Below are 17,448 nucleotides of genomic sequence, written 5' to 3'. Positions count from 1 at the left end.
CCTGGTTCTTGTACCTTCTGAGGTATATTATATGTCTGTCTGTCTGGGCTGAAATTCAGGATCTTGCATTCTGCTTGGCTCTTTTCAGCTCAGCTCAAGACTGGTATTCTACCACTTGAGCCACTTCTGGGTTACTTGGAGATAAGAGTCTTGCAGATATTTTTTCTGCCTATGCCGGTTTCTAATTAGAGTTCTTAGATCTCAGTCTCCTGAACAGCTACCATGACAGGCATGAGCCTAGCTAGCTAACACGATACACATACATACACATACATTTTGCTTTTTCATTGTGTGTTGAAGAGAATTCGATTAGGTAATAAGAATATTGTTTATTGAATGCCTATGAGATGGTCAGCAGTGCGAGATACTTTCACGTATCTCTCCTTTTTGGTATCAGACAAAAGTCAGTGAGATGGATACTTTTGTTTCTTTTACATTATAAAGGCAGAAGGAGAAGGTAATCTTCATAATGTGCTAAGCCAGGTGCCTAATACCAACTGCAGACCTGGGACTGGAAAGCACAGCTGCCTAATGGTAAACCCTATGCCTAGAGCTCCTGAGCTACACTGACGACCATCATGTCTCTCCTGGCGTTCCTTCATTTATATTGAACATATATATGCCATTTGGACATACGTAATGCTGGTGTCATGGCTGTTCCATATTTACTAGATACCTTAGTAAAGGCCTACAGCTAGTTTTTACTTGTTAAATAGGAAGAAAGATAGATCTAACCTGTTTGAAAATGTCTGTATCCTTTTGTCTTTATGCACTCTGTGATGCATATGCTCACATAATGCACAGGACAGGGTTTGGGACTACAAAGAGAAGGAGCAATGAGTCAAGTGTTCAAGAGATACATGAGGGGGCCAGGAATTTGGCCTAGTGGTAGAGTGCTTGCCTAGCATGCGTGAAGACCTGGATTCGATTCCTTGGTACCAAATACATAAAAAAGCTGGAAGTGGTGCTGTGGCTCAAGTGATAGAACTGTGGCCTTGAGAAAGCCCAAGGACAGTTCTCAGGCCCTGACTGAGTTCAAGCCCTGGGTCTGGCAGAGAGAGGGGGGGGAGGGAGAGAGGGAGAGAGAAAGGAAGAGAGACAGACAGACAGACAGACACAGAGAGACAGACACAGAGACAGAGAGACAGAGACATGAGGATCTGGCGCAAGATACAGGAGCAGTACAGAGCGAAAGGCAGAGTAGGAGAGATTACAATATTAAACAGACATGAGAAAAGGAAACAATGTATCTATGCAACGTTTTATTCCTATGAGACTGGTGGACAATAAAAGCAGCAAAACTAAAATTTTTACATATTTGCTCACCTAGGTCATTGATTGATAGTAGTTTGATTTGAGATGTGGATGGTATCTTTTGTTTAGAAAGAAGGCATTAAGATTTTTAACTAGCTGGGCACCATTGGCTCATGCCTGCAAATCCTAACTATGGAGGAGACTGAGATCTGAGGATCATGGTTCAAAGCCATCCTGGACAGGAAAGTCTTGAGATTCTTACCTCCAATTAACTACCAGAAAACTGGAAGTGCTGTTGTGGCTCAAAGTGGTAGAGTGCCAACCTAGAGCACAAAAAGACTCCTGCAAAAAGATTTTTCACTGATGACCAGATATGCCCTTCTCTCTACTGGTATAGTCTTCTTCCTCTTTTGGTAAAGATCACACTGCAGTTATTAATTCATCTCAGAGGTGGCCTACTGTCGCTACCAATGACCACTGGTCTTCATAGTTTAGTGTAGGATCTTGTATAGATATTTAAGATCTATAGCTATCTATTGCTATTATATAGATATTGAATATCAAATACATACTTTATATATTTGAATAGACAAATGAAATAGCCTTAAATTTTAACCAAATTTGAAAGCCTTGTTTCAGAAAGTTTAGATTGAGAAGGCTGCCCGAGGGCCAGGCCTGGTGGCTCACGCCTGTAATTCTAGTTACTCGGGAGGCTGAGATCTGAGGATCGTGGTTCAAAGCCAGCCCGGGCACTAAAGTTCATGAGACTCTTATTGCCAGAAAACGAGGTGGCACTGTGGTTCAGGTGTAGGGCAGTAGCCTTAAGCTGAATAGCTCAGGGATAATGCCCAGGCCCAGAATTCAAGTCCCACAACCTGCAAAAACTGAAAAATAAAAAAACTACCTAAAGGGCCAGGACAAGGTGAATAACACAATTTGTACAGGATAACAAGTAAGTAGAAGAAACAAAGGATATTCTCACTAAAGTAGGTTTGTTGTCATGGTTACTGGAAAACAGAAATATTTGAAATGGACTGACGAGCTATATAGCCGTAAACAGGTGCCAGTCCAGGCATGCAAGAGGTAACAGCACAATGTATGATGTTAGCTTTTTTAGCAACATCAAACTTTTATTTCTAAGGAATAAAATATCTAAGAATCTGGCTTAAAAAATTTGGCTATGACATCTGGCAAAAGTATAAGTTTTAAATTATCATTGCAAAGCAGAATTATACCTATACCAAATTCAATAACTTCACATTAAAACCATGTGGTATTTTTTGTGGATGAGGAAAGTTGATGGACTTCTCTATGGTGATTCAGGGACACAGGGGTGTAGCACACAAATATGGGAAGTCCTTTGTAATGAGTAAACTAATATCATGGAATACATTATATTTGTGATTGCAAAAATAAAGTTTTCTAGCCAGATACCAGTGTTCCACAGCTATAATTCTAGCTACTCAGGAGGCTGAGATCTGAGGACTGCAGTTCAAAACCACCCTGGGCAGGAAAGTCTGTGAGACTCTTACTTCCAATTAACTACCAAAAGACTAGAAGTGGCACTGTGGCTCAAAGTGGTAGAGTGTTAGCCTTGAGCAAAAAGGCTCGGTGCTCAGGTCCTGAGTTCAAGCCTCAGAACCGACAAAAACAATAACAACAAAGTTTTCTGATCATGACTTGGTTTTATATATTTTTAAAATATAAAGCATATTCTTCCCAATTCTTAGTCTGTTGATCTATCCTAAGTACCCCAAATGGAAGTTGGTTCTAAAGAGATGCTCGATGAAGTATGTTGAGAATGGTTGAGTCAATCTGTACCTTAAAATGGTAGAGCCACTCTATTTTCTCTTTGTTCCACTGTCATTCTAGATCTGAAATGAGTTTATTCTTTTCATTTACTACATTCAATAGGAAGTTCTTTTCCAGTCTGGCCCTACATATACTGTATAGGGTTATAGAGTTATTTTTTTTTCCAAAATGGAAAATTGTCCTACTCTTTCTTTGGTTTCAAATAAACTGATAGATGATCATTGCAAACAAAGAAAGAGATAATACCCAAACAAATGGAAACTAAAATCATACCATTAATTCCCCAGAGAAAACACCCACTCCTGTGACAGAAGAGGAAGCCAAGGTCCATAGCTGAAGGAGGAGGGACAAATGCCCTTTGTGTTCAGATCAGAACTGGATTTAGATGGCTCTTGATTTCTGGTTCTGGCCATCTGTTTCCTGGACACACCCTGTGCTTTCCCATTAAAGTTGGCTGGGGCATTAGGGCCTGACCTTCACTGCTCCCATAACATTGGATTTTAAAAACCTTCCTAGGGTCCATATGAGCTTACCAAATGTTATACAGCAGAACTAGAAGAGTCATTGAAACATGAATAAGTAAAGTTAGTTTAAAAAATACATCTACATATGTGCGTGCGTGCGTGCGTGTGTGTGTGTGTGTGTGTGTGTGTGTGTGTGGTGTATGAGCATCTTTCTCTCTGGGCGCTGGGGAGAGGAGAGAGATGAACGATAATATAACAAATCAGTAATACAGATAAAAGTCTCAGTTAAATGAGATTAGGATATATGTCATTAAGCATTCCTAACTAAGCTTTACTGTATACATGTGTTTTTAAGACTAACATTAAAAGAAGACAAATCTTTACATACTTACAAACCATACCTCACCACACACACACACACACACACACACACACACACACACACACACACACTCTTGGAAGGGAACCAATCAGGTAGCTGGGTTGGTAATTCTTAGGTAAAGTCTTGGAAGAAATCTCCCTTTGGGTGTGATTTCTACCTGAAATTAAGCATGACTCTATGACTCTCATGGTCACCCAAGAATAGTCTTTCTAATTCTCCCCCGTGGGGCTAAGCAGAAGTCATTCTTCCAGCTCTTCAGACTTTCAATCTTTGGAATTTCTTTGAAGGTTTCTTTCTCCTAAAATGTTTGCCAATTTTTTTTTCTCTCTCTCTCTCTCCCTCTCTCTCTCCCCCCCCCGTCTCTCATCTCATATGTGAACTCTTAATTTCCATAACCACTGCCTTGATCTATGCTTAATTCTATCAGTGCTGAATCTCTAGATTCTAGTCTACTGACCATAACTTTTTCAATATACTTTCATCCCACACATCTCCTTTGTTGTATCTCTTTGTATTCCTTTTATGTGAAACAGAAGCACCCAAGATATGTAACACTAACTCTTTTTCCATGAGCATTCAACAGGTTCTTGAATGGTATGTTTGTGTGTGTGTGCGCGCATATGTGTGAGTATGCCAGTAACTGAGGCTTGAACTCAGGGCCTCATGCTCTCAACTGGCTTTTCTGCTCAAAGCTAGAGCTATGTCACTTGAGCCACACTTTACTTTCAGATTCTTGGTGGTTAACTGGAAATAAGGGTCTCATGGACTTTCCAGCCTGGGGTGGCTTTGAACTGTGAGCCTTGAATCTCAACTTACTCAGTAGCTAGGATTACAAGTATAAGGCATCAATGACTAGCTATTTGCTTTTTCCCTCTTAATTAAAACATTTTTTGCATTCTTAATTTTTATTAGAGGAACAAGTTTTAAGTTGTTTTCTTCAGGATCACGAAGGAAAGGACCATCATCTTTTGTTTTATTTTTAATATATTTAATTGCAAAGGTGATGTACAGAGGGGTTATAGTTACATAAGAAAGGTAATGAGTGTTTTTCTTTCAGAGCAGTGTCCTTGTTGCTGTTTTCCTGAGATTTCTGGGAAGCAAAGCTGACTTGATTTTAAGAGCTTAGTTTCTTATTCTGAATTCCTGATCAGCATTCTCAGAACATCTGATCCTAAGCACATTAAATGCTACCATCCTTCACTCTGAGGCCTAAAATGCCAAGATGCACGTTTATGGCCTGCGCCGTTAACATATGTCAATGTCTTATTTCCCAAACTGCTTTTAACGTCACCCGCTATGGTGGCCTGGCACTGCATGGCTGCTTCTCGTCATACCCACAGCCCCTCCCACAATGCAGCCCACTGGGCCATTAACCTTTACCAAGGAGGTGAGAGGGCTTGCATGCTTTTCTAATAAGAAGGAACATTGAACACAAGGTTCCTCTGGGACTTTTTGTCTTTATTTTTTAGATTGAAGATTAATTTCCAACATTCCTAATTTCTAATATCTGGCATTTTTCAATCATTTCAATATAAGGAGTTCACTTTCAAAGTGTGACTCACACATTGCCTTTGTCATTAAAAATTCTACTATGGAAAACAACTATTTGATGCTTTTCTTTCTTTATATCTCTTTCTTTCCCTTTTTTCTTTTTCTCCTCGCCGTCCCCCCATCCTCGTCCCCTTCTCCTTCTTTTTCTTGCATCATTTATAATTTCAGTCATTAGGAAAACTTCCTATATGTATTTTTACTATTTGGCATGCAATGGGCCCTTCAGAGGAAAGTGTCTTTTAGGGCTGAAATCAGCACTGTTAATAATAAAACACAAGCAGGGGCCAATGCGGAGCTTTACCTTTCAGCTTCCAGCCGCATCTCCTCCCTCTTTTGCCTCCTGAGTTCTCTGCGACGTTCAAAATCATCCATAGTGAAGTTTCAGGTTTAGGAAGCCCAGAGAAGGTTTGGATCTAAAGAAGAGGAGGTACAGTGAGGGTCACAGATGAGGCAGCCTCAAGCAGCACTGGTTCCTCCCTCCTGGGTTTCCACCCCCTCCATCTTTTCTTTATTCTTAGGAAAAATTCCTTAGAAGTCAGATAAGGTGGCTTGTGATGTGTTTCTGGCTCCTAAGCCGTGTTTAGTCTTATTCCTAAAACTATTAGAGACAAGCAAGATCCCAGGATTACATTGAAAAGAAACACACACACACACACACACACACACACACACACACACACACACACACAGAGTAAGAAAAGCCCCCCCCACCCAGGAGCCAGAAATATTGGTAGACTGACCTGAGAGTTACCGACTTTGTTTTTTGTAACTTGTGGAACCCCAGGCAAAAGTTAGGAAAAACCAAAGAAAAAGAAAACTAGAAATCAGAAATTAAAAGGATGGCAAGAAAGAGATGAGTGGCAATTAAATAACAGACATAAAATAATGTGGCAAACAGGCATCATTTGCATATTCTAACAATTATTACCATCAGGATTTTAATAGCCTAAGCCATGAGACTGACTAAATTGCACCACGAAGCAGCATTTTCAAAAGCAGATTCATTGTGATGAAGTTGTCTTCAGAGCCAAAAAAAAAAAAAAATCCCAGCTTTTTCTCAAGATAGAATCCAAGCATGACAAGAATTTTTTTTTTACCCTTTCCTACCTCCTTTGTGATGGTTTTAATTCCAGATAGGTCTTCTCTTTCCAGCTTTTCAAATAAAGAGCCTTCTTCCCTGGTGTTTTTGTACCATAAAATCAAATATTTCAGAATTTCCCTGCAGCCCCCAAACCTAAAATGACTACCAGGAAAGGGGAAGCAGACTCTCCTTGCTTTGTTTACAGAGCTGTCAGTGGTTAGTTAAACTCGGCCTGGAATCTGGCATTTAAGGCCTGCTTGAAGCTTGTTTCCTGTGTGTGGAGAGGGAGGCCTCTACTTCCTCTAGAATCCCAGGCTTTGCTACACTCACATCACCAAATACTTTCCAGCCCTTTCTATGGCTATAAGCTGAGCTAAAGAAAATCAGGGAGAGTAAAAGCCCAGTATCTTCATGCTATGGCATCTGTGTGTGTGTGTATGTGTGTGTGTGTGTGTGTGTGTGTGTGGAGGAAAGAGCACAACTGAGATTCTGAAAGCAAATTCACAAACCTTCTTAAATAAATTGCCAAATTCTTTCATTTTCAAGAGCTTCTTTCTCTTCTTAAAAAAAAAAAACCCCACAAACACACAAAAAAATAAAACCTTAGCCAATAAAAACAAAACTATGCAATGTTGGGGCTGGGAGTTTGGCCTAGTGGTAGAGTGCTTGCCTAGCATGCACGAAGACTGGGGTTCAATTCCTTGGCACCATGTACATAGAAAAAAGCTAGAAATGGTGCTGAGGCTCAAGTGGTAGAGCTCTAGCCTTGAGAAAGTCCAAGGACAGTGCTCAGGCCCTGAGCCCAAGCCCAGGATTGGCAAAAAACAAAACAAAAAAAAACTATGCAATGTTTGACTCCTCCCACCTCCTCCACCTCCTTCTTCTAGGGTATTATTTACTCTGCTTCCAAATCTTTAGAAATTTAAATTTTGGTTTAAATTTGTGGTTTAGAAATGTAAGATTTTTCTCTGATTCTGAGTGCTTCTGAAGACTGTGCTAATGAGGAAGAAAAGAGTATTTTTTGTGTGTATACAGAGAGAGAGCCTCACAGGAGACCCTCTAGCTACATTTTTTTCCCCATCTCCCTTCACTGGCATGAGCTCCTGTTCTGACAGTGTCTGAGGCAGCTGTGGCATAAGTTGCAAGGGAGCTTGGATATAAATGTCAGTACAGTGAGGCAGTAGATTCTTTTCTTGAATAACTATAGTGACAGGAACAGCAAGAGAGCTGTCTAGATACTATTTTACCTGTCTTAATGCAGCCTGGTACCCTGGTGAGTCTGCTAAAAATTCTCATCCAAGATACACAGGTATTCTGACTGCTTGGCAACCTCTGCTGCCCTGTACATCTGCTGCAGCTGATAGGGGGTGATGAAGGGATAGTACCAAGGATGCTTCCCAGATGTACCAGCCTGCCCCAGGCGGCCTACCCACACATAGACACAGTGTAGTCACTTTTCCCATTTTCACCGACTCTGACCACATGAATTCTTTTTCTATTACCCATTCTGCCCTCCTGTTCTTCACCTTTTATTTCTTAACGTTGGCCTATTTTTCTCCTTCCTTCCTTCTTTCTCTTTCTTTCTTTTTCCTTTCTTTCTTTCTTTCTTTCTTTCTTTCTTTCTTTCTTTTGTCAATCATGGGGCTTGACCACAGGGTGCTGTCTCTGAGTTCTTTTGTTCAAAACTAGTGCTTTATCACGTTGAGTCACAGCTCCACTTCCATTTTTCTTGTTAATTGGAGATAAGAGTCTCCAGAACTTTCCTGCCTGGGCTGGCTTTGAACCATAATCTTCAGATCTCAGCCTCCTGAGTAGTCAGTATTACACAGGAGCCAACTCATTTTTCCCTTTTCTAACCATGGAAAAATGATCTGTTAAATGTGCATATGGAGACACCAAGGAGAAAAGAAAAATAGGAGAGAATGGTATTTTATGCAACTCAACTCTGCAGACCAGTGCCCTTTTAAGTTATACTGTGTAGATAGCAGGTATGCATAGTGAAGGAGAGGAGAGAGTAAAATACATCTGCACACATATGTATGACTCTTGGGGTGTGTGTGTGTGTGTGTGCGTGCGTGTGTGTGTGTGTGTGTTACAGAAGGGAGAATGGTGTGTATATTTGTGAAAATGGCTCTTGGTCAGTCTAAAATCAAGATATCTTTATATAACAACTTTTCTCTGGCACTGTAGAAGAGAAGCCATGTCTGATTTTCCTCCCTTTTCAAGAGCAGCAGCTTACGTGTCCCTTGCTGATAATCTTTCATTTCCTCCCCTACCTCCAATCAGGGATGAATTCTTTCTGGCAAAATGGGTTAGGAAACAAACTCCCAACCAATGAAGTGATAAAATGTCAAGACAGAGAGACTCTATAGCCCAGGAAGCTCTCGAGTGTTACAAAGGACCAGAGTAGCAAGAAAGAGAGATGAAGGGGAAGGGAAGGACAAATTCGTATGTGAGAGAGTGATCCAAGGTGTGGGCTAGTCAAGGTACATTATATGCATAGAGGAATATGTTTAAAAAAAAGAAACCCTTGCAATACCGATTGATGCAAATAAAAATGTAAAAATAAAAGAATAAAACTCATGTCAGAGACATGAAATAAATTAATGCAGCCTCTAAAAGTAATAAACCCTAGAGATGTACTGTGTTGATGGACTGGCTATCTTTTAAACTTAAAAACTTTTTTTTCATAGAGTTTTTCATTTGTTTCTTAGACTTGGAGAAAGTCTAAGAACAGAAACTATAGTGCCTTTATATTTCTCCCTCACCTGTCCTGTTCACTTTTCTCCTAAAATTGGTTTAATTTTTTTTTTGTGTGTGGGTAATGGGGCTTGAACTCTGTCCCTGAACTCTTCAGCTTAAGGCTACCACCCTACCCTTGAGCTAAGCCCCACTTCTTGGTTTTCTAGAGGTTAACTGGAGATAAGAGTCTCAGGTTCTTTTGTGCCTGGGCTGGCTTTGAACCTTGATCCTCAGATCTCAGCCTCCAGAATAGCTAGGATTACAGGCATGAGCCATCGCGCCTGGTTAATTTTTTTCCTACTCCAAAAACAATTAATGTTTAACCTCTAATATCTCAAATCATGGCTTTATACAGCTCATTTCTGATACCATCAGGATGTTGTTAGGATGGACCATAGTTCAATTAAAGACTGATATAATAAGAGGAAGGAAATGTGATATAAAAAGAAATACAGGGCCGGGAGGTTAGCCTAGTGGTAGAGTGCTTGCCTGGCATGCATGAAGACCTGGCTTCGATTCCTCAGTACCACATACGTAGAAAAAAGCCAGAAACGGTGCTTGGCTCAGGTGGTAGAGCTCTAGCCTTGAGAAAGCCCAAGGCCCTGAGTTCAAGGCCCAGGACTGGCAAAAAGAAAAGAAAGAAATACAAAACGAAGAGATACAGGAGGAGGATGTCATGAGAATACCTAGTGCTCCTGAGGGACCGGGATAAATTAGGCACCATGGCAGGCTGTAAATTTGCAAACAGAGAAGCTAGGCCTAAGTTTTGCTTTCCCACCAAAGAGTTGTCACTGCCTGAAAGTCCTTGCCATCCTATAATATTAGGTCCCCTAGCAACGGGACAAGAGGAATGTAAAAAATGTGGACGTATAACAAAGGTTATGGAAGGCATTGCAACCAATCGGGGCATCTCTGTTCAAATTCTATCTGATCAGGGTATACTGTCATGGGACCTCCCCGAACCTCCTAGCTTGCTTAATAAGAACCCCTTCCCTTGGCCATGTGGAGCGCTTCCAGATTACCACTCGCCGGAGTGGGTCCAGGCTTGAGCTTGCCCGACAATGAAGACCCTTTTACTTTTCACATGGGTGGCGGTCTTCTGGTGGTCTTTGGGGAGACCTCTATCTGGACATTTCACTCCCACCTGAGAGGCAGGCATGGCACCAGTCGTCCTCTAGTGTCTTCTGAGAGAACACCACTTAACTGCAGACTTCCAAGCTCCCAAAATGTGACCAATTAATGGTTCTTGTTTTAAAACACTCAATTTGTGCTACCTTGTTGGAGCGGGCATGAGAGACTAAGACATCCAATGATTCACACCTTGCAATAATGAGAGGTGCCTGTTTTATAATAAACAACTCCAATTCGATGCATTTTTAGAGACTCAAGAACACAATTTAGAATTCATATTTTTAACTGAATGTATCATATCGTATATCCACAATTCTAATGTCTTATAGAATATCTTCATTACTCTAAAAACCTCCCGTGCTCCATCTCTTCACCCCATTCTTGCCCCTTATGCCCAATTCCTGACAGTGACGGATCTTATGTTTCTTTAGCTTTGGCTTTTCTAGAATGTCGTACACTCAGAATTACAAGGTGTGTGCAAAGCCTCTTAAGACTTGCTTCTTTAAGTAACAATATGCACTTAAAGTTTTTCTCCATGTCTTTTTGCAGTTTGATAGCTCTACTGGACTATTTCTAAAATGTGTAATCTCATTTTATTTACACAATAAACCTGTGAGGTAGCTATTATAATCCTCCTCTTACAGTATTTCAAAGTGTATGCTCAACATGATTATAAGTATTCTTGGACTAATCTAGGACTTGTTTCCCATTCCAGGGCTCAATTAAGAGCATTCCAGAGAAAGTCTAAGATGATGATTACCAGTGATCTCCATTTTAACTTTTGGATCACAAGAGCTTGGACCAGAATGATCTTATAAATTACCTGTACCTTCAGTTTCAAGCCCATTAAATCATAAAACCACCAACTCACAAGAGATCTCAATTAAATTAGCCTTCTAAATATTTACTAAGTGTCTTATTTTACTATTAGTGCTTCCTGAATCTCAAGATAGTCATATATTTGACAGTATTGCTATATATATTTGATTTCTTAAAAGTTCTTTTTCGCCAAATATCATTAGCTCATCCCTGTAATCATAGGTACTTAGGAGGTCAAGATCTAAGGACCATCGTTCAACGCCAGAACAGGCAGGAAAATCTGTGACTTATTTTCAGTGAACCAACCACCCAAAAGTCAGAAATGGAGGTGTGGCTCAAGTGGTAGAGTATTTGCCTTGAGAACAAAAGTTCAGTGACAGTGCCCAGGCCCTGAGTTCAAGTCCTAGGCCCTGCAAAAAAAGTTTCATCTTGTGTATCACAACTTCCTCCTCGAGTTCTCTATATCCTCATCTTCAACATAACTATTCTCAAAATTGTCTTCTAGTGCTCTTGACCATTAGTAGAAGAGGCTCTTTTGAATTAGTCACATTTTCAACTACTTCAAGTAAGCCCCACAAAAACATTTATACCAATGATTTTCAATAAATGTTTACAGAGTATGTTCCAGTTTGCCATGGCACTGGAAATAAAATAATGATCAAGTCAGAAAAGGTATTCACTTTCCTTGAAAAGTCTACTTTCTTAAGTGTCTGTCAGGGAGGCTATAGCTTGAATGTGGTTTGTTTTCTAAGCCCTGTGTTAGAGGTTTGGTCCCTGATGTGATATTAAGAAGTGGTGAAACCTTTAAAATTTGAGCCTAGTGAGGGGATGGAAGTTTCATGCTAGACTTGCTCTTGGAAAAGGATTAAAGTTCTGGGGGAGAGAGAGAAGTGTTGGTTAGTTTCTTCAACAGAGTTGTTAGAAAAGAGAAAGAGTAGGTGATTCCTGTCCTCTGGTTTCCTGTCCTGTCTTGTGATCTCTCCATCTTTTCACCTCTGCCACTGTGATGTCATCACTATGAGGACTCCACTAGAGGCCAAAATATAGGTATACCCTACTGCTGGACCTCCAGAACTATGAGCTAAATGAACTTCTTTTCTTAAAAAATATTCAGCCTAAAACAATGTTTATCACATTACATAAAAAAATATTCAGGGGGCCGGGAGTTTGGCCTAGTGGTAGAGTGCTTGCCTAGCATGCATGAAGACCCGGGTTCGATTCCTCGGTACCACATACATAGCAAAAAGCCAGAAAATGGTGCTGTGGTTCAAGTGGTAGAGTCCTAGCCTTGAGAAAATCCAGAGACAGTGCTCAGGCCCTGAGCCCAAGCCCAGGACTGGCAAAAAAGAAAAAAAATATTCAGCCTTGGGCATTTTTATTATAGAAGAAAATCAACTTTTACACAAACCTGTTGTACCTGTCTTCAACCTGGCTCACAAGCATTGTCTACTATTTGTAGAATCTAGAGCTTTGTGGGAGAAGGAAGCACCTTTGTTTTTTCTATAAATCTGGGTTAATTTCAGCTAGGTTTTACTAAAATGCAGCAACTGATGTGTCTCTTCCACCAGTACTCGGTGATGTCTGAGTGCCATTCACTCTACTAGATTCCCTGTCTTTGTTTCACATTATCTTGACTTATATCAGTCCTTTATTGCATTCATTTATAACCCTTTGGCAATCAGTGACTTTGACTCAGTTGTAGGAGACAGGAACAAAGCTCTATGAAATCTGGATAGAAATAGTTGGGCAGGTTATGTTTATTTATGCCCGGTCTCCTCTCTAGGAGAGATACACCTTACAGCTTGACCTGCTCATATTCACTCCTTTCTTGGTAGAAATGATCTGGGTATTAAGTAAGTCCCTTTTCAATTTTATAATTTAGAAATTGCTAACCTTCCTTTCAAGCTTATAATGGCCACGATGGCCTACATTTTAAAAAATATACTTTATTACCTCTTTGATATATAACTTTCTACCCCTTCATTTTTTGGGGTTGGTGGTAGGACTTGAACTCTGGGCCTGGGCACTGTTCCTGAGCTTTTCAGCTCAAGGCTAGTGCTCTATTCACTTGAGCCACCGTGTCACTTCTACCCCATTCATTTTTATTCCTTTTATTCTGTCCATTTGGAAAGAGTTCTCACTCCTTCATCACTATCCACCTTTTATTCAGTCATTTATTCCTGACCTAGATTTTATTTCCTTCATGATGCTTCGCAACTCACTTAAACGTGATGTTCCCTTCCTTGGAAATCTAAAATTCATACTGAGAATATTCGCTGTTTTACACTCATCAGTTGTTTTCTTCAAATAGCATTCAAAAAATTTTACCTTCCATAGGCTTTTATTCTGAAGGTAACTTGTGAATAGTTTTCTTAAAACGCTTCATGACTGGGTCAGAGCATCTGACTTGAGTCTCTAGATTTTTATAAGAGGTTTTACCATTTTGGATATGGGAAATGTAATTCAAGCTGATTCATCTCTCTGGACTTTATTAACTGATTAGTGTTTACAAAATGAATCAAAGGCCTTGGTACTAGATTATATATGAATCTCAAAAGTTACATAAACTCACATTTGCAGTAGTTACACAGTAAATCTGGCAATGGTTTTTTTTTATGGCTGTAGAAAATGAACTTTTGTCCTTAAAAAAAAATCAATTTATCAACCCACTTTGCTCTTTTCTGAACTGAATGGATCATTTGGGACCTAAAACCCAAATAAACAAATGGATTGTAATGTACAGTTTGGACTTAACTTTAGCTCAACCTTCATTATCTTGTTTCAAGAATCTCTGCACTTAAAAAAACAGAAATACAAGTAGCCAGGCACTGGTGGCTCATGGTTGTAATCCTAGCTATTCAGAAGGCCAAGATAAGAGGGACATGGTTCAAAGCCAGTCCAGGCAGAAAAGTTCACAAGATTTTCGTCTCCAATTAACCAGCAAAGAAGCTGGAAGTGGAGATGTAGTTCAAGTAGTAGAGTGAGTCTTAACTGAAAAAGGCCAAGTGAGAGCACACTAGGTTTTGGGTTCAAGCCCCAGTACTGGTATGCCTCTCCATCCACCCCACAACAATCATTGAAACAGTGTTTATCAATATCAGCCACATAGAAATAAGAACTAATATCAGCCAGAAGAAGGCTGTTTTCTCAAGTTCTTTATTTTCCTAACTAGTTCAGTCCAAAACACAAAGCCCTACTAAGAACAAATTAACAAGTTAATTATGTTTCCTCTATTTATATTTCTCTATCTGGGAAATGGGACAAGAGACACATGTAATCTTCCAAATGCAGTATCTTTGCACCCAATTTAGGCAAGTGTTACCATAAATAACATGAAGTACTTGATATGCTTCAAAACTCTATGGTTATTACTACCAAGCAGAAAGAAGAAATACATTCATTTAAAGAAAGGGCATTAAGACATACAGGATTTTACTGTTATCTCTTGAACCACAGCAAAATGGTCATAAACCAGGATTTATATTGGGATTCATCTCTAAAGAAACATGTGAATTGCTTAAGAAAGTGAGGAAAAGTGAACACTTGGAAAAATCATACCTTCCATTGCTTGTTCAGAGCTGAATTATTTTTCCCTGACTCTCAGAGAATTAGTCTGCAAGAATCCAGTTAGTAACAAATTAGAATACGCAAATGTCCACTGATATTCTCATGATCCATAGGAAAGGATAAATGGCAGGTAGAAATTCTCCACTGTGTCCAAATGAAGAAAAATACATCCCCTTGCTACAAAAAGAAAATAAGACCTGTAGGAGGGGTTGAGATTTAGCTCAGTGGAAGACCACTTGCCTTACATAAGACCCTGAGTTTGGTTCTCAGTGCAGAAAAAAAAAGGCAAAAAAAAAATCAGTAAACATGTGTGTGTGTGTGTGTGTGTGTGTGTGTGTGTGTGTGTGAAAGACAGATGCATGCACCTATTTATCACAGGTAATCCCAATGTGAAATGGAGGTTGGCTCCAACAGAACCATCTAGCAATGAGCAGAGCTACATCTCTGTCACAGGAAGAGAAGTGAGATGGCTGTCCAGGTAGCGTTAGATTGACAGATATATTTTTAGCATTCTAAGTCTGTGTTATCCAGTGAGATTGTTTAAGCCTCTTAAAATGAGGAATTCAGTTTCTCAGCGTCACTAGTCCCATTTCTAGTGCTTGGTGGTCACGTGTACTTAGTGGATCCCATCTAAGTGTAGAGATGCTTTCAAGGTGGCAGAAAGCTCTACTGGACAGACCTACTGGAAACCTATCCCATTCCTGGCTTGTGTGACGCCGTGGGGTGCCCTTTAAAAACACTGATATGCAAGCTATGCTCTCTGGATGTCTGTCTTCCAAGATCATCTCATGGGGAAAAAAGTACTAAAGTGTGGGTTGTGGTACAGGTCCACCTCTCTAAGAATGGAGTAATAGCCTCTTTGTTCTGCTTGGGAGGGTTCGTTAGTTTTTTTTGTTTTGTTTTATGATGGATTAAAGTGGTGACTAAGCACTTGATACTGAGAAAGTAAAATTCTTAGCAAATGCAAAGAAGAAAAAAAAATGGAGACACTGCCTGAAGAAAGATCATACTTCAAACGGAGGAACAAGACTCAGTGATTTATTTGGAAATGAAGTTTTAACCAATAACGGGTTTTTGTTTGGTTTGAGACTGTGTCTCACTATATCACTCAGGCTAGATGCAGACTCACAATCCTCCAGCCTCAGCTTGCCTTGTGCTGAGCTCACAGTTTAAAAACAAAACAAAACGATTACAAACAGGGTTCCAAGATCACCATATTTCACCTAACAATACTTTTGCTTTCTGGTCTTATTTTTGTGGGGGGCTGGCCTAGGACTGGGATCCACCTACTTTTGTTTCCCATGTAGCTAGGATTACAGGTATTAGCTACCGTGTCTGGATTTTTCTTTATGTGAAGAATGGCTTTGCAGTGAGGGTCTACGGAAGACCAGCAGAAGACCTTAAGATTTTTGCACCCCTTGACTGGTATGATTTATACTGATACCCATAGTATGTTTCTATTGGGGGCGCTTAGTCTTTTTCCTGTATTTTAATTACTAAGCCCACGTCTGTCTTCTCGAAAGATCTCCTTGAGGTGATTACTCACTGTTAAGTTCACACTTGTTAAACTGGAGTGGATTCCAGGGCATTGTCTATTCACTGGACTTAACTGGTAAACAGACTGACTTGGCCAAAATATTATCAAAAGACTGCATCTCCAGCAGAGCTCATAGCCACCTGGGGTATAGCGGTGGTTATAAAATGGGAGCTCTGTTTTATGTTTGTGGTTGTGGAAAAGAACATTCTAGCTTCACGAAGAGGAGTATTAGGTATTTGTATGCAAGGGAATTGGTTTGTCCTGGGACATACAAAAGAAGGTAAACAGAAGATAGATGGTATTTTTTTTAAAAGATGAGAATTAGGGCTGAACAGATTCAAATTTCCATGGCCTTTAGAGATTCCCTGCCACTCCTTTATCATAATTGAAAAACATTGACATTCAAGGCTGATTTAAATGCTGCCATCAGTCTTAAAAAAAAAAGTGTCCTCTGATTTTGTTCTCTAACCATGCTTAGTAATTAGAACCATAAGGTGCAGTTCTCAAGTTTGCTTGAAAACCTACTATTCCCAGGCCTGGTGACCCTACCGATTGGCCACAAGGACTTTTTTTTAATCTTTTCTCATCCTCTCTCTTTGGAGCCCAAGCCCAGGACACAAGAGTGTGAGGTTGCCCTCGGCATTTCAAGGGTAAAAAGTAGAGCCCTCTACCCCACACTCACTGTTTGTGACTTCTATACCCTCTATGTTGTGTATAAGTTTATCTGATTTGGGCAAGGGAAGGAGAGTCACAGAAATGGTGGGACAGTGCCGCAGTGATACTAAACACTATATTGGAAATGAACTTTATAACTTGGGGGTGGGGAGTTGGAGGGGAGAGAAAGTGGGAGAAAATGAGGAAGGGGGTAACACTGCTTGAAAAGAAATACTTATTACCTTACCCATGTTCCCCCACTGTGCATCACCTTTACAATAATATAAAATAAAATACGAAAATAAACCGGAGACCTCTGGCACCACATAGATCTGAATGGAAGTAACTCATTGTGTTGACTCATTTCCTTGATGAAGGTCCATACATTTAGACTGGCTCTGGAAGTCAGTAGACTAAAGATGTTAGTGAGACCCAGATTTAAACCAAAGGAGTT

At 40.1% G+C, this 17,448-nt stretch overlaps 1 protein-coding gene across 1 annotated transcript in view; it reads right to left on the bottom strand.

Annotated features, from left to right (window-relative positions):
• Cald1 (caldesmon 1) overlaps positions 1–17,448 on the bottom strand; it is a 178,025-nt gene that overhangs the window by 91,010 nt on the left and 69,567 nt on the right. The window contains exon 3 of the mRNA XM_090333336.1: positions 5,765–5,876. Coding sequence (XP_090189462.1) covers positions 5,765–5,835 — 71 coding nt within the window. The 5' untranslated portion in view covers positions 5,836–5,876. The remainder of the gene's footprint in view (positions 1–5,764; positions 5,877–17,448) is intronic.

This window comes from Megascapheus bottae, chromosome 5 (assembly GCF_031878675.1).
Source record: "Megascapheus bottae isolate mThoBot1 chromosome 5, mThoBot2.hap1, whole genome shotgun sequence".
Taxonomy (NCBI): Eukaryota; Metazoa; Chordata; class Mammalia; order Rodentia; family Geomyidae; genus Megascapheus; species Megascapheus bottae.
This window is presented reverse-complemented; position numbering and strand designations above follow the sequence as displayed.